This window comes from Zophobas morio, unplaced genomic scaffold (genome assembly GCF_036711695.1).
Source record: "Zophobas morio isolate AGI-343-1 ecotype UQ-CSIRO unplaced genomic scaffold, CSIRO_AGI_Zmor_V1 ptg000021l, whole genome shotgun sequence".
NCBI classification, from domain to species: Eukaryota; Metazoa; Arthropoda; class Insecta; order Coleoptera; family Tenebrionidae; genus Zophobas; species Zophobas morio.
Genome location: NW_026972126.1, coordinates 18,829,038 through 18,846,178, shown reverse-complemented (window position 1 = coordinate 18,846,178; position 17,141 = coordinate 18,829,038). Strand labels below are relative to the sequence as shown.

The window sequence follows — 17,141 nt, the reverse complement described above, 5'->3', positions numbered from 1 at the left end:
TTCTTATTTAAAATTCAGCGACAAATTTTCCAAAGTCAACTTGATGGGGAATTTTCTCTAATCACTCTATATCTGAGTATTACAGTTTTTTCACTATTTGACATACAGAGTGTTAAAATTTTGGTGTAGTGTTCGGTTTCTTAATCTTAACATCTTTTAAAATAAATGTTATTTATTTAAGGTATTTATTCAAAATTTGATAAAAAGGGAAGCACTTTTTTAATATTAGATTTTTGGTAACTTGGATTTGACCTTATTGTTCTCTATTTTTTATTTAAGAAAAATATACAAAGTGGTTATAAAAACCGTATATGGAAGTTGGCTTCGAAATTTCATGGATTTTGCCGCCTCTTTGTGATGATTTTTGACTACTTGTCGCCTATCACAAATGCCAATTATAATCTAACTTTCTTGAAGGTAAAAAGTGAGAATATTTTTGTTTGTAGCAATTTCAGACTGTAATAATTTTTTAAATGAAATAAGGAAGCGGCAAATTCTCATTTAAAATTCAGCGACAAATTTTCCAAAGTCAACTTGATGGGCGATTTTCTCTAATCACTCTGTTTTTCACTATTTGACATACAGTGTTAAAATTTTGGTGTAGTATTCGGTTTTTTATCTTAACACCTTTTAAAAGAAATGTTATTTATTTAAGGTATTTATTCAAAATTTGATAAAAAGGGAAGCGTTTTTTTAATATTAGATTTTTGATAACTTGGATTTGAACTTATTGTTCGCTATTTTTTATTTAATAATTATATACAAAGTGGTTAGAAAAGATCGTATGTCAAAGTTGGCTTCGAAATTTCTTGCACTCGTCGACTGTCACAAATATCAATTATAATCTAACTTTGTTGAAGGTAAATAGTGACAATATTTTTGTTTTTTAAGTTGTTACTATAGAAATTTGCAATTTAACACCTTTTTTACAAGTTTTTACAAGTTTAATAGGGCCAAAATAAGACTTACGTTAGCAAGTGCTAAATTCACTGACCATCTTCTATGATCACTCTGTATCTTGAATATTAGTTTTATAATTATTTAGCATACAAGGTGTTGAAAAGTTATATTGTGTTCTCTATTGTGAAAATTAAAAAAAAAGTCTAATAAATCTCAAAAGTCTAACAGTAGCCAAAACTAAAGATTTTTTCTACTCTGCTTTGGATCTGTGCCACATCAATGCACTTAATCACAAAAAATCACCAACGCACTCTTCGTGAAAATTTATATTAATAAATTAACACTACTTACATCAGAGATTTTTAACTTGAACTTGAACTGACCAATCAGGGCCGGGTTGTTACGACTGTTAGACGTTGCTTAATCATTTTAATCTGAAATTCTGAAACCTTTTCCGTGTAATATTATCGAGAAAATAGAAATTAAGCACAGCTAGTCGAAATAAAACTTACGTACGGAAATTTACCGTCAATATTGACTCCAATTACTGCGTTAGCTTGAAAACTGAACGAGTTTATTCTGACAAAAAACCTGACAAGTTTACTCTAAAGAAAAAGAGGCACATTCTACCTTGATGCTAAAGAAAGTTGTTTTGTACTTACCTTTCTAACTTTTTTGTTTTTAGTTTATAATTTCGATCGCTCCATTAAATTATTAGTTCGGGTTCGTCGAGAAACAACAGCAAATATCGAGGAAAAACAGTTTAACACCCTCACGCGAGTTTTCCTGGAACTCGGCATGTTATTTGAAGATTAATTCCCGGCCATAACGCCCATGTAGAACCGCGGCTTTATCCTCCCTTTTGAGAGATTTAGATGTCGTTTTCTTTTTGAGGAAATTTAATATATTCTACGTACTCGGAACATCTGCTGCTAATTCCTTCCTTCCGTGACTATTAATCCTTATCCAGCCTCTAGTCATTTTTCACGAGATTAATGGGTGCATCATTTGCGGTTTCTGCGTCGACTTTATAAATATCTTATCCTAATCTCGCCAAAACTTGGATGTGTTGCATAAATTACGTGTAATAATTCTCGGCCCACATCGCGCAATTTTAGTAAATCTAGTTTTAGCCAAATTGCAAAGTAAGGGTTATCTCCTCACTTGAAAAATTCCTTTCTTTTTGATACGTTCCGGATCTCGCTTGATTTCCCACAGGTAATAGGATCACAGGAGCTAATTTCGAGTTATTGTCATATCGAACGTACGCCCCGGGTAGATAATCTAGACGGGGTTCCAATACAACTATTTTTATTAAAAAAGAAACATACATCTCGGTTGTATTACAAAATAATCTAAAAAATATTAACTAAAGTGTATATGTATACAATAATATATAGCTTCTATAAATTTATAATTACTCTCAAAAATTTACAACTACAAATACTTTCAGGATAGTATTATGTTACATAATAATTATGTACAAAAGCATTTGTAATTATAACGATTCTTCTACAATATAACTAAGTCAAAACATCTAGTGACAATTACCGGATAATTGTCACGTTCTCTAATAACAAATTTACATTTCTCAGCGCAATTCTCCTACGGTATGTACATAGCAAGCTTCGGTATAATACAAAACCGCCACTTGAAGAAAATCAGATCCGTGCAGAAATCAAAAAGTGTCCTAAACACATCAGTCCTTCGTCATAGCACCAAAAAATTAATATCAAATTCAAGTGACGCTCTAACCTACAAATTGGTCGTGAATAATCATAATAGGCCTGCGTTATTCTACGAGAAAATAAAAAATCACTCGTCTCGAATCTACTCGTATCACATTTTCACAGAGATAAGGAGTTTCAAATGATAAGCCCGACGTCGGACTAAAGCTGCTCTCAAAATCAAGTAAGTACAGACTGACACTGGCCTCGTTTGATATATCGTTAGTATGTTATTCGTGGTGGTGGCGGCGAACCACCCACTTAATTTACAAATTCCCGCTATTTCACTATTTACAACATCGATAACTGTTTATTCTACGGTTCATTTATAAATATACAGCGTGTATGATATGAGTCGACAGTTACGGACTAAGGACAGTTGCTCCCGATCCAATTTTTAATCACTGAAAGTAGTTTTCTGTTACGGAAATGAGACGCTCAGGTCATGTCTGGGTACCGTATTAAACAAAGTAAGAACGACAATAGTAGTTTTGCTCTTTTAGGGTGGCACTCTTGGTGTATGGAACAGTCATAGCAAACGTGATATATTATTGTCGTTTACAGTATCCACTCTATGCAGTCTCCAAGTTCACGTCGGCGGAAGATTTGAAATTACAGAGCACTAATTCCAAAAAAATATTTTACTATTTTTTTTTTAATTAAAACTACGCAGATTTTTTTACGGTTGTATATATCCCACTTTTGATGTTTTGTCTGACACTGTTTTGATTTTTTCCCTGTCTACGAATACAAATATATTTAAATTATGAAAGACGAAAAGCCAGAGCGAGTTGGAACAGAGAGAAAGATGAAAACACAATGCTAAACAGAGACAATTAAATTACAAAAATAGCTTGTCCTTTCTCTGGATGAATTGACGTATTCACAGCTCACCACGATCGATAGTTTTATTTAAATGGAACACCCCGTATATGTTTACATATTCTCGTTGGTCTCTTTCAAGATTTTATAACTCAGTTTATTTTTGAAATTTCAATGCGACGTTGCAACGTTGTTCCATTTTTTTAAAGCCAGTAACAAGTAAAAATATATAGGGTGTGCCATTATAAAAACAAGTTATGTTACGACTTTAAGACAAAACACTGTATGGTTGAAAATCATTTTAGTTATGTTATTTAAAGAATTGTAGGACTTTGATGAAACATTTTTTTATTTCTAATAATTAATGAGGACTTGCCCTGTATATGGAACATTTTCAATGTATTTTGCCAATTTGATTTCACATATAGAGCAAATGGACTAATTCAGATCAAAATTGTTATTCTTTTTTCATCAATAACTAAGGGGAATTTTTTTACGTAACGTCTAGTTGTTTCAAAACACAAAACAACAAAGTTATTCAATATTTAACGTAGTATTAGATATTACCATGACAATCTATCTTCATTTGTAGACAAAAATATAGCTATAAAGGCTCCTATTATTTAAAAATTTGTTTCGTATATTTTTGAAAATCGGGGGTACAATGACATTTGCAAAAGTCTAAAACTTTCTTTTATAATCGTATCAAAATTACTAACAGTGAAATAACATTTTACAATTATATATATCCCACTTTTGATGTTATGTCTGACACTGTTTTGATTTTTTCCCTGTCGATAATATTGATGCAGAAATCCAGGAATCGAAAAATATCATATCAATTTTAAGTTATTAAAGACTTGAAGTGTCACAGCGTGTTGAAAGAAAGAAAAAAAAAAGATAAAAATTCAATGTGTTAACCAAAGATCATAAAATAATAAAATAGCTTGTCTTTTCTCTCGATGAATTGACGTATTCACAGCTCACCACGATCTGATCCCATTGTCGGTGATTCCGAGCAACAGTTTGACGACTTCTGTCCTAGACTTTATAACGAAAATCAAATAATAGTTCGACATGTTACTTAAATCACTAAGAGCGTGATCCCCGATTTCTCATTAGTTATGGAAATACAAAAAAAAAGAACCCAAAGTTATAATTTTTAACTTGCATACACTAAAATTAATTTCAACTAGACAGTATTGTTTTTGAGGTATAACACATAAATTAGTTTTATTTAAATGGAACACCCCATATATGTTTACAATTTCTGGTTAGTCTCTTTCAAGATTTTACAACTCAGTTTATTTTTGAAGTTTCAATGCGACGTTGCAACGTTGTTCCATTTTTCTAAAGCCAGTAACAAATAAAAATATATAGGGTGTACCATCATAAAAACAAGTTGTGTTACGACTTTAAGACAAAACACTGTATGGTTAAAAATCATTTTAGTATATGCTATTCAAACAATTGTAGAATTTTGATGAGAGATTTTTTTATTTCTAATCATTAATGAGGACTTGCCCTGTATATAGAACATTTTCAATGTATTTTGCCAATTTAATCACACATAGAGAGCAGATGGACTAATTCAGATCAAAATTGTTATTCTTTTTTCATCAATAACTAAGCAGATTTTTTTTACGTAACGTCTAGTTGTTTCAAAATACGAAACAATAAAGTTAGTCAATATTTAACGTAGTATTAGATATTACCATGACAACCTGTTTTCATTTGTTGACAAAAATATAGTTATAAAGGATAGTATTATTTAAAAATTTGTTCCGTATATTTTTCAAAATCGGGGGTACAATGACATTTGCAAAAGTCTAAAACTGTCTTTTAAAATCGTAACAAAATTACTAACGGTGAAATAACATTTTACAATTACATATATCCCACTTTTGATGTTATGTCTGACACTGTTTTGATTTTTTCCCTGTCGATAATATTGATGTAGAAATCCAGGAATCGAAAAATATCATATCAATTTTAAATTATTAAAGACTTGAATTGTCACAGCGAGTTGAAACAAAAAGAAAGATAAAAATTCAATGTGTTAACCAAATATCATAAAATTATAAAATAGCTTGTCTTTTCTCTGGATGAATTGACGTATTCACAGCTCACCACGATCTGATCCCATTGTCGGTGATTCCGAGCAACAGTTTACGGACTTCTCTCCTAGACTTTACAACGAAAATCAAATAATAGTTCCACATATTACTTAAATCACCAAGAGCGGGATCTCCAATTTCTCATTAGTTATGGGAATACAAAAAAAAGAACCCAAAGTTATAATTTTTAACTAGCATACACTAAAATTAATTTCAACTAGACAGTATTATTTTTGAGGTATAACACATAAATTAGTATTATTTAAATGGAACACCCCGTATATGTTTCATATTCTCGTTGGTCTCTTTCAAGATTTTATAACTCAGTTTATTTTTGAAGTTTCAATGCGACGTTGCAACGTTGTTCCATTTTTTTAAAGCCAGTAACAAGTAAAAATATATAGGGTGTGCCATTATAAAAACAACTTGTGTTACGACTTGAAGACAAAACACTGTATGGTTGAAAATCATTTTAGTATATGATATTCAAACAATTGTAGAATTTTGATGAGAGATTTTTTTATTTCTAATAATTAATGAGGACTTGCCCCGTATATGGAACATTTTCAATGTATTTTGCCAATTTAATCACACATAGAGAGCAGATGGACTAATTCAGGTCAAAATTGTTATTCTTTTTTCATCAGTAACTAAGCAGAATTTTTTTACGTAGCGTCTAGTTGTTTCAAAACACAAAACAACAAAGTTATTCAATATTTAACGTAGTATTAGATATTACCATGACAACCTATCTTCATTTGTTGACAAAAATATAGCTATAAAGGCTCGTATTATTTAAAAATTTGTTTCGTATATTTTTCAAAATCGGGGTACAATGACATTTGCAAAAGTCTAAAACTTTCTTTGATAATCGTATCAAAATTACTAACGGTGAAATAACATTTTACAATTATATATATCCCACTTTTGATGTTATGTCTGACACTGTTTTGATTTTTCCCTGTCGATAATATTGATGTAGAAATCCAGGAATCGGAAAAGATCATATCAATTTTAAATTATTAAAGACTTGAAGTGTCACAGCGAGTTGAAACAAAGAAAAAGATAAAAATTCAATGTGTTAACCAAAGATCATAAAATTATAAAATAGATTGTCTTTTCTCTGGACGAATTGACGTATTCACAGCTCACTACGATCTGATCCCATTGTCGGTGATTCCGAGCAACAGTTTGCGGACTTCTCTCCTAGACTATATATCCAAAATCAAATAATAGTTCGACATGTTACTTAAATCACCAAGAGCGTGATCCCGGATTTCTCATTAGTTATGAAAAAAAAAAAAAAAATGACCCAGTTATAATTTTTAACTAGCATACACTAAAATTAATTTCAACTAGACAGTTTTGTTTTTGAGGTATAACACATAAATTAGTTTTGTTTAAATGGAACACCCCGTATATGTTTACATATTCTCGTTGGTCTCTTTCAAGATTTTATAACTCAGTTTATTTTTGAAGTTTCTATGCGACGTTGCAACGTTGTTCCATTTTTTTAAAGCCAGTAACAAGTAAAAATATATTGGGTTTGCCATTATAAAAACAAATTGTGTTACGACTTTAAGACAAAACACTGTATGGTTGAAAATCATTTTAGTATATGCTATTCAAACAATTGTAGAATTTTGATGAGAGATTTTTTTATTTCTAATAATAATTAATGAGGACTTGCCCTGTATATGGAACATTTTCAATGTATTTTGCCAATTTGATTACACATATAGGCCAGATGGACTAATTCAGGTCAAAATTGTTATTCTTTTTTCATCAATCACTAAGCAGAATTTTTTTACGTAACGTCTAGTTGTTTCAAAATACGAAACAATAAAGTTAGTCAATATTTAACGTAGTATTAGATATTACCATGACAACCTATCTTCACTTGTTGACAAAAATATAGTTATAAAGGATAGTATTATTTAAAAATTTGTTTTGTATATTTTTCAAAATATACAAAACAAAAAACTTTCTTTTATAATCGCATCAAAATTATTAACGGTGAAATAACATTTTACAATTATACATATCCCACTTTTGATGTTATGTCTGACACTGTTTTGATTTTTTCCCTGTCGATAATATTGATGTAGAAATCCAGGAATCGAAAAATATCATATCAATTTTAAATTATTAAAGACTTGAAGTATCACAGCGAGTTGAAGCAAAGAGAAAGATAAAAATTCAATGTGCTAACCAAAGATGATAAAATTAGAAAATAGCTTGTCTTTTCTCTGGATGAATTGACGTATTCACAGCTCACTACGATCTGATCCCATTGTCGGTGATTCCGAGCAACAGTTTGCGGACTTCTGTCCTAGACTTTATAACCAAAATCAAATAATAGTTCGACATGTTACTTAAATCACTAAGAGCGTGATCTCAGATTTCTCATTAGTTATGAAAATACAAAAAAAAATATAACCCAAAGTTATAATTTTTAACTAGCATACACCAAAATTAATTTCAACTAGACAGTTTTGTTTTTGATATATAACACATAAATTAGTTTTATTTAAATGGAACGCCCCGTACATGTTTAAATATTTCTTTTATAATCGTATCAAAATTACTAACGGTGAAATAACATTTTACAATTATATATATCCCACTTTTGATGTTTTGTCTGACACTATTTTGATATTTTTCCCTGTCGGCAATACTAAGGTAGACATCCACTGATCGAAATATATCAATTTTCAATTATTAAAGACTTGAAAAGCCTGATTGAGTTGAAACAGAGAAGATAAAAACTCCATGTGCCACGGTCCTCGATTTCTCATTAATGGTAGAAACACAAAAAAAAGAGATCAAAGTTGTAGTTTTTTACTGGCATATACTAAAATTATTTTCATATAGATAGTATGATCTTGATCACATAGTCGCCCACGAGCTCAAATTAACTCGACCAAAAAACTATTAAAACTCTATTTTGATTTTCATTTGTTTGTAAACAAGTTGTCAACGTGGAATCTACACCGGTTGGTTTCTCAAGGTTCCACACTCGGTCTGCGGTCATTTCCGACTTTCCGCAATGACTTAAAACATCAAATTCAAACAATTTAAGACCACAGCCGCCTCCGTTTCGACCCAGACATGCCCTGACCGTCTACCTCCTCAGCAAACCGCAACTCCACCCCCTAACCAAAATATACTCTCTCCCGCCTTATTATTTCTACTCACGGAGGGAATACTGTTATTCACAGGGCCGGCAACCACTCTCGAAAGGAACTAGAACTCGTCCACCCCAACCCCTAATAGCTGGCCAGAACGTTACCATTCGCAGTAGGCACGACGACGGGATGATTACTCGGCGTATGCATCGGCAAGTGCGGCGATTGCGTAACGATATTATTACTCGGGGCGGTCTGCTGCGTCTGACTCACTTGCGGTATCTGCAGACTCGCCGCCCCCGACGCTTGCGCCTGGCTGTTCTGCCCTTGCTGCACCTGACTCGGCGCGATATTCTGCTGCTCGTTCGCCGCCCCGTTCTCTACGGTATGTTTCCGTAAGTGCCTCAACATATTGCCCTTTTCGACGAACGTCTTACCGCAGTCTGGGCACGCGTGCGGCCGCTCGCCGCTGTGGGAGCGACGGTGCGACACCAAGTGGCCCTTGCACATGAAGTCCTTCTCGCACAGGTCGCACCGGAAGGGCCTGTCGGCGGCGGCGCCCTTGTTGTGCGAGCGCTGGTGGAACAGCAGGTTGCCCTTCAGCGGGAACGACTTGCCGCACTCGGTGCAGGCGAAGGGCCGCTCGCCCGTGTGCGAGCGCATGTGGTTGATGAGGTGCTCCTTCCTAGTGAAGGGCTTCGAGCAGACGTTGCAGCAGTGCTGGGTCTCGCCGGTGTGCTGGCGCAGGTGGTTGGTGAGGTGCTCCTTCCTGGTGAAGGTCTTCTGGCAGAACTCGCACCGGTGCGGCGACTCGCCGGTGTGGATGCGGACGTGGTTGGTGAGGTGCTCCTTACGGGTGAAGGACTTGGAGCAGAAATGGCACCGGTGCGGGGATTCGCCGGTGTGCTGGCGCACGTGGTTGTTGAGGTGCTCCTTCCGCGTGAAGGACTTGGTGCAGAAAGTGCACTTGTGCGGGGACTCCCCCGTGTGCTGGCGCACGTGATTGACTAAGTGGTCCTTCCGGGTGAAGGCCTTGGGACAGTAATTGCACCGGAACGGGGTTTCCCCCGTGTGTTGGCGAACGTGGTTGATGAGGTGTTCTTTTCGGGTGAAGGACTTATTGCAGAAGCCGCACCGGTGCGGCGATTCGCCCGTGTGTTGCCTGACGTGGTTGAGGAGGTGTTCCTTCCGGGTGAACGTCTTCGAGCAGAAGTCGCACCTGGAGTATAGCGTAAATAATAATAAAACGAATCAAAAAACTAGAGAAAAGTGTAGAATAAGCAATGTTGGAATGATTAGGGTGGGATCGTGTGGGTTGGTTCTTCCTATTCCTAATGTCGCCTAAAACGAGGGAAATTGACTTGGGATCATAGTTTTTGTTCTTAAAATTCCCTACACCTGTCAATTTTTTTGTTTCAAGATATGCAACCAGTTCACTATAACAGTTCCAATGGACCAGCTATTCTCTTTGTCTATTTCGTATCATATTAAATCCGGATTTGTGCAGATTTTATAAAATTTACCATAGAAAAAAAATCAAGTCTATGGAAGCCGCTATAATTTTAATTGATTTAAAAATTAAGAAAAAATTGGTCTCCTAGTCCCCAGATTAACTTTCCACGCCCCAGAAGTACAATCTAACAAATCCAGTTTTTTTTAAGTAAAACACAGAAAATACCAATCACATTGTAAGAAATCACAAAGTGATGCGGCATTAAACGTTATAGAGACAAAATTTTCCGATCTAAAAATGTATTTCAACAATTGGTATGAAACACGTAAAGTGAATTCAAATGCTCCAAAAATTTTCCAAAAAAAATTGGTCGAAGGTTGTTTCAACAGAACTTCCCTCGCCCCCAAAGTGCCGCTAAATAAATCCCACTTCTTCGAAAAATTATCATTTTTGTTTTATAACCTCTATAAAGTAAAAACCAGTGGCGTAAATAATGCTCCCGCTTATTTGACTTGAATTTTTTCTTCAATGGTTAATTTTTTCGAGTTTTGAAGTTTAAATTTAATCTTTCAAGTTTTCAATTCAATTTCTACATTTTGGAATTTTTCGGTTCAGTTTTTTATATTTTTTATTTTTTCCAATTTTTCAATGTTCCGATTTTATAATTTTTTGTTTTTTCAATTTCACTTCTTTTCAATTTTACGATTTCTTCGAGTTTCCATTTTTAAATTTTCCAGTTTTCCGATTTTCCAACTTTTGGACATTTCACTTTTTAGATTTTGCAGTTTTTCGATTTTAAATTTCACGAGTTTTCAATTTTTAGATTTTTCAGTTTTTTATTTCTTCAGTTTTTCGAAAAAAACGGAAAAAGTACACGTTATTCTAAATGACTTACATTAGGAGTACAGCCCAAAATTATTGAATAAATAGATTGACTTTATATTTTCTATTATATATCTTGTCTTGTTTTTTCATTCCTAATCAGACGAGGGGCGGAGTTTAATTGTAACATATTATTTCTCTAGAAAATTCTATCCTTTATGGTAATTTCTTGTAGAGGAATGACAATTTTGCCACTAAATTCCGCCCTTCAGCTCACAATGAATAAAGCATTCATCACAATTGAGAAGGGGTGGGTGGGCGGGGCTTATATTTTGTCCATTTTTTTCTTAATATATGAAGTCTTTTTTTCCCAACAAGAAACTGACAATATGTTTAACTATCCTGTTGTTGAAAGAAAATTCTATATATTGAAAAAAAAAACAAAAACAAAACAAATATTAAGCCCCACCTACCTACCCCAAGCTCAATTGTGATGAGTTTTTCATTTCTAATCAGACGAGGAGCGGAGTTTATCTGTAACATATTATTTCTCTAGAAAATTCTACCCTTTTAAAAACATCTTTCATATGGTAATTTCTTGTAGAGGAATGACGATTTTGCCACTGAACTCCCCCCTTCAACTCACGATGAATAAAGCATTCATCACAATTGAGAAAGGGTGGGTGGGCGGGGCTTATATTTGGTCTATTTTTTCCTTAATATATGAAGTCTTCCTTTCCCAACAAGAAAAAAAAAACAAATATTAAGCCCCATCCACCCGCCCCAATTTCAATTGTGATGAATTTTTCATTCGTTGTTTGACCGAGGGGAGGAGCGTAATTGCAAGATACATATTTCTCTATTGATTTGAATGAGTTTGTCTTCTCAAAACTGAGGACTAAAGTTATTAATTAAACCACAATCGAACAAAACGCTATGAACACTATAATTCTTATTGTATCATTATTATTATGATATAAAGACGTGCGTTTTCTCACATTCTCGGGAAAATGGGGTAATTGACTCGTTTTTAATTTGACCAATACAAAAATTTTCAAAACAAGAAACTTAAAACATGTTTAAAATGGTAAATTTATTTACGGAAATATCGATTTTGTAATTCCGCTCCGCCTCTCGGCTCTCGACGATAAAAAAAAATCGTCACAATTGAGAAAGGGCGGGGCTTATATTTTCCTTTTTTCTTAATATACATAGTCGTCTTTTCAGAACAAGAAACTTAAAACATGTTTACAATGGGAAGTTCTTGTAGACAAATATGGATCTTGCAATTAAGCCCCGCCCCTCGATCTGACAACGAATGAAAAATTCATCACAATCGCGGCGGGTATTTGAGGGGCCTAACCTTTGGCTTTATTTTTTTCTTAATATACATGGTATTCTTTAAACACGATACTCAAAAACATGTTTCTAATTTCTCGTAAATACATAATGATTTTGCAGTTAAGCTCCGCCTTCTTGGCTCATGACGAATAAAAAAAAATCATCAGAATTGAGACAGGGTGGGTGGGCGGGGCTTATATTTTGCCTTGTTTTCATAATATACACAGCCATCTTTTCACAACAAGAAACGTAGAACATGGTTAAAATGGTACATTTTTGCAAGGAAATATGGATTTTGCAATTTTGACGCGGAACCTAATTGCAACATCGAAATTTCCTCATATAAATTGTCCATTTTAAAACATGTTTTAAGTTTCATGTTGTGAAAAGAAGTCTAGACATATTAAAACAAAAAGGCAAAATGGAAGCCCGCCCACCCGCCCTATCTCAATTTTAATGATTTTTTTTTTATTCACCGTGAACCAAGGGGGCAGAGCTTAACTTAACTGTAAAATACTTATTTCTTTACAAGAAATTAAAAATTGTTTTTGAGTGTGGTATTCAAAGAATACTATGTATATTAAGAAAAAAAAAGGCAATATATAAAACCCACCCACTCACCCCTCCCAATTGTAATAATCTTTTTTTATTCTTAGTAATTTTAAACTCGTTTAAAATGGTAATTTTTGTAAGAAAATATGGATTTTGCAATTAGGCTCCGCCGCTCTTAGGTCTGCCAACAAATGAAAACTTCATTACTATTTAAATAGGAGCAGGTATGGGTGGGGCTTAAATCTATGGCTTTAATTTTTTATTAATATACATGTATTCTTTGAATAACAGGATACTCAAAAACATGTCTTACGTGGTAATTTCTTCTAGAGAAATAAGAATTTGGCAACAATTAAATTCCGCTCCTTTGGCTCTCAACGATTAAAAAAAAATCGTCACAATTGAGATGGGGCGAGTGGGCGGGGCTTATATTTTACATTTTTCTTAATATACGTAGTCGTCTTTTCAGAACAAGAAACTTAAAAACATGTTTACAATGGTAAATACTTGTAGACAAATATGGATCTTGCAATTAAGCCCCGCCCCTCGATCTGACAACGAATGAAAAATTCATCACAATTGAGAATTGAGATCGCGGTGGGTATGGGAGGAGCCTAATCTTTGGCTTTATTTTTTTCTTAATATACATGGTATTCTTTAAACACGATACTCAAAAACATGTTTCTAATTTCTCGTAGTCATAAGGATTTTGCAGTTAAGCTCCGCCTTCTTGGTTCACGACGAATAAAAAAAAAATCATCAGAATTGAGACCGGGTGGGTGGGCGGGGCTCATATTTTGTCTTGTTTTCTTAATCTACACAACCATCTTTTCACAACAAGAAACTTAGAACATGGTTAAAATGATACATTTTTGCAAGGAAATGTGGATTTTGTTATTATGGGGCCGAACCTAATTGCAAGATCTAAATTTCCACACATATAAATTTTCCATTTTGAACATGTTTTAAGTTTCATGTTGTGAAAGAAGTCTACACATATTAAAACAAAAAGGCAAAATGGAAGCCCGCCCACCCGCCCTATCTCAATTGTGATAATTTTTTTATTCGTCGTAAACCAAGGGGGCAGAGCTGAACTGTAAAATACTTATTTCTTTACAAGAAATTAAAAACATGTTTTTGAGTGTGGTATTCAAAGAATACTATGTATATAAAAAAAGGCAAAATATAAACCCCGCCCACCCATCCCAATTTTGATGATTTTGTTTATTCTTAAAAAGTTGAAACTGCTTTAAAATGGTAAATTTTCGTAAGGAAATGTGGATTTTGCAATTAGGCTGCGCCGTCCCTAGGTCTACCAACGTATGAAAACTTCATTACTATTTAGATCGTGGCAGGTATGAGTCGGACTTAATCTTTGGCTTTAATTTTTTCTGAATTTACATGGTCATTTCTTCTAAAGAAATAAGGATTTTGCAATTAAATTCCGCTGCTCTGGCACTCGAAAATTAAAAAAAAAATCGCCACAATTGAGATAGGGCGGGTGGGCGGGGTTTATATTTTCCTTTGTTCTTAATATACGTGGTCGTCTTTTCAGAACAAGAAACTTAAAACACGTTTAAAATTGTAAATTCTAGTAGACAAATATGGATCTTGCAATTAAGCCCCGCCCCTCGATATGACAACGAATGAAAAATTTATCACAATTGAGAATTGAGATCGGGGCAGGTATGGGTTGGGCCTAATCTTTGGCTTCATTTTTTTCTTTATATATATGGTATTCTTTGAACACGATACTCAAAAACATGTTTTTAATTTCTCGTAAATACATAATGATTTTGCAGTTAAGCTCCGCCTTCTTGGCTCATGACGAATAAAAAAAAAAATCATCAGAATTGCGACAGGGTGGGTGGGCGGGGCTTATATTTTGCCTTGTTTTCTTAATATACACAGCCATCTTTTCACAACAAGAAACGTAGAACATGGTTAAAATGGTACACTTTTGCAAGGAAATATGGATTTTGCAATTTTGACGCGGAACCTAATTGCAACATCGAAGCTTCTCGATGTAGTTTCCATTTCAAACATGTTTTAAGTTTAATGTTGTGAAAAGAAGTCTACATATTTTAAAACAAAAAAGAAAATGGAAGCTAGCTCACCCGCCCTATCTCAATTGTGATGACTTTTTTACGTGAACCAAGGGAACAGAGCTTAACTGTAAAATACTTATTTCTTTACAAGACATTAAAAATTGTTTTTGAGTGTGGTATTCAAAGAATACTATGTAAATGAAGAAAAAAGGCAAAATATAAACCCCACCCACCCACCCCATCCCAATTGTGATGATTTTTTTTTATTCTTAGTAATTTGAAACTCGTTTAAAATGGTAAATTTTGTAAGAAAATATGGATCTTGTAATTAGGTTCCGCCGCCCCTAGGTCTGGAAAAGAATAAAGAAAATCATCACAATTGAGATTGGGTGGGTGGGCGGGGTACACTTTGCCTTTTTTTTCTTAATATGTGTAGACTTATTTCGATAACAAGAAACTTAAAACATGTCTAAAATGGTAAATTTTTGTAGTAATAAACTTAAATCCTCCACTTTTCTTTTATAACCCCTTTAAATACGGCAAAAGTTGAAGATCAAAGTTACTCTCAACTTGGCAATGCTTCTAGGAGATATTTCAAATAATTTTAATTTTCAGGAGAAACTTTTTTCGCGTAGATTTAGTGACTTTTCTGTCACTCAATCTCTCACCATACGCAGTACAACATAAATTTTTTAATTTTGGCTTCATTTTTTTTTTTTATATACAGGGTGTCTCAGAAATAAGTACATTAATTTTAACCAGTAGCAGAACCCGTGAAACGGAACAACTTTTTTATCTAGCATTTTTTCGAAAACTCAAGTCGAATTTCGAATTTTCCCACCCATATATTCACGAGCCGTCTATGTTCACCTTAAATAATAACTTAAATAATAGCAACACTACAACAATGAAGAAGGTACCGTAGCAACCGTTTTGACACTGACAATCATTTTTATGTCAATGTTTTTATTAAACGTTGTCTCTTTAAAGTTTGTTTGGCACAGATTTCTAATTTATAGACGAAATGTGTTGAAATGGCTTTGTTTTCAAATCTGGAATGCACCGATATGGTTTTAACGTACGGTGAAGCTCGGGGAAACGGCACTCGCGCCCAAGGAATTTTTTCAGAAAACCTCCCAAATCGTCTGCCAAATGTGCGCAGTTTTAAGAACGTTGTAGCATTTTCGAGAGTACGGATCTTTTAAACCTGCACCTCAGGATCGGGGTAAGTTACGTAGTAATAGAATTGCTAATATTGAAGAGGCTGTTTTGAAGAGTGTCGAAGCTCGACCGGGCACTAGCACGTATCACTGTCCAGTGTGATGTATCGGAGAGTAGTATTTGGAGGATACTCAGAGAACAAATGTACCCCTTTTATGACCAGAAAGTTCAGTTATTGAAACTAACAGACTTACCACGTAGGCAAAACTTTTGTGAGTGGTTTAATAGAAAAATAAACGAACAAGCAAATTTTGTATCTCTTATACCATCAACTGATGAGGTCGATTACACGAGGGAAGGTGTTCAACACTCACATTTGGGCCGTTGAAATTTCGTACGCCATTAGGGAGCAGAATTTTCAATTTCTCTCTAAATGTTTGTCACATTGACAAGATTGGGAAAATACGTATCCTAGTAACTGTTTTTGACCGTAAATTATTAATTATAATAATTATTAGTGTCCATGGGTGACTGAGGATCCATGGGCGGGTAACCTTAATTGGGGTATAACTTTAACAATTTTTAACTTGATAATTAAAAACTTCTTGACAAAACTCTACTAAGAAAAGTTGTTGAGTTCAATGAGCTCTATAACTGATTAAAATTAATGTACTTATTTCTGAGACACCCTGTATATGGTATTCTTTGAACAACACGATACTCAAAAACATGTTTTTTAATTTCTCCTAAATGCATAATGATTTTGCAGTTAAGCTCCGCCTTCTTGGCTCATCACGAATAAAAAAAAAATAATCAGAATTGCGACAGGGTGGGTGGGCGGGGCACATTTTTCCTTTTTTTTTTTTTCTTAATATGTGTAGACTTATTTCGATAACAAGAAACTTAAAACATGTCTAAAACGGTAAATTTTTGTAGTAATCAACTGAAATCCCCTACTTTTCTTCTACAACAACTTTAAATACGGCAAAAGTTGAAGATCAAAGTTACAATCAACTTGGCAACGCTTCTAGGAGATATTTCAAATAATTTTCAGGAGAAACTTTTTTTCG

At 34.0% G+C, this 17,141-nt stretch overlaps 1 protein-coding gene across 1 annotated transcript in view; it reads right to left on the bottom strand.

Moving 5' to 3' along the window:
• Positions 1-2,140: 2,140 nt before the first annotated feature.
• The window catches only part of LOC135133286 (zinc finger protein 569-like), a 52,222-nt gene continuing 37,221 nt past the window's right edge, over positions 2,141-17,141 (bottom strand). Inside the window, exon 5 of the mRNA XM_064061639.1 lies at positions 2,141-9,913. Within this exon, the coding sequence (XP_063917709.1) occupies positions 8,836-9,913 (1,078 nt within the window). The 3' untranslated portion in view covers positions 2,141-8,835. The remainder of the gene's footprint in view (positions 9,914-17,141) is intronic.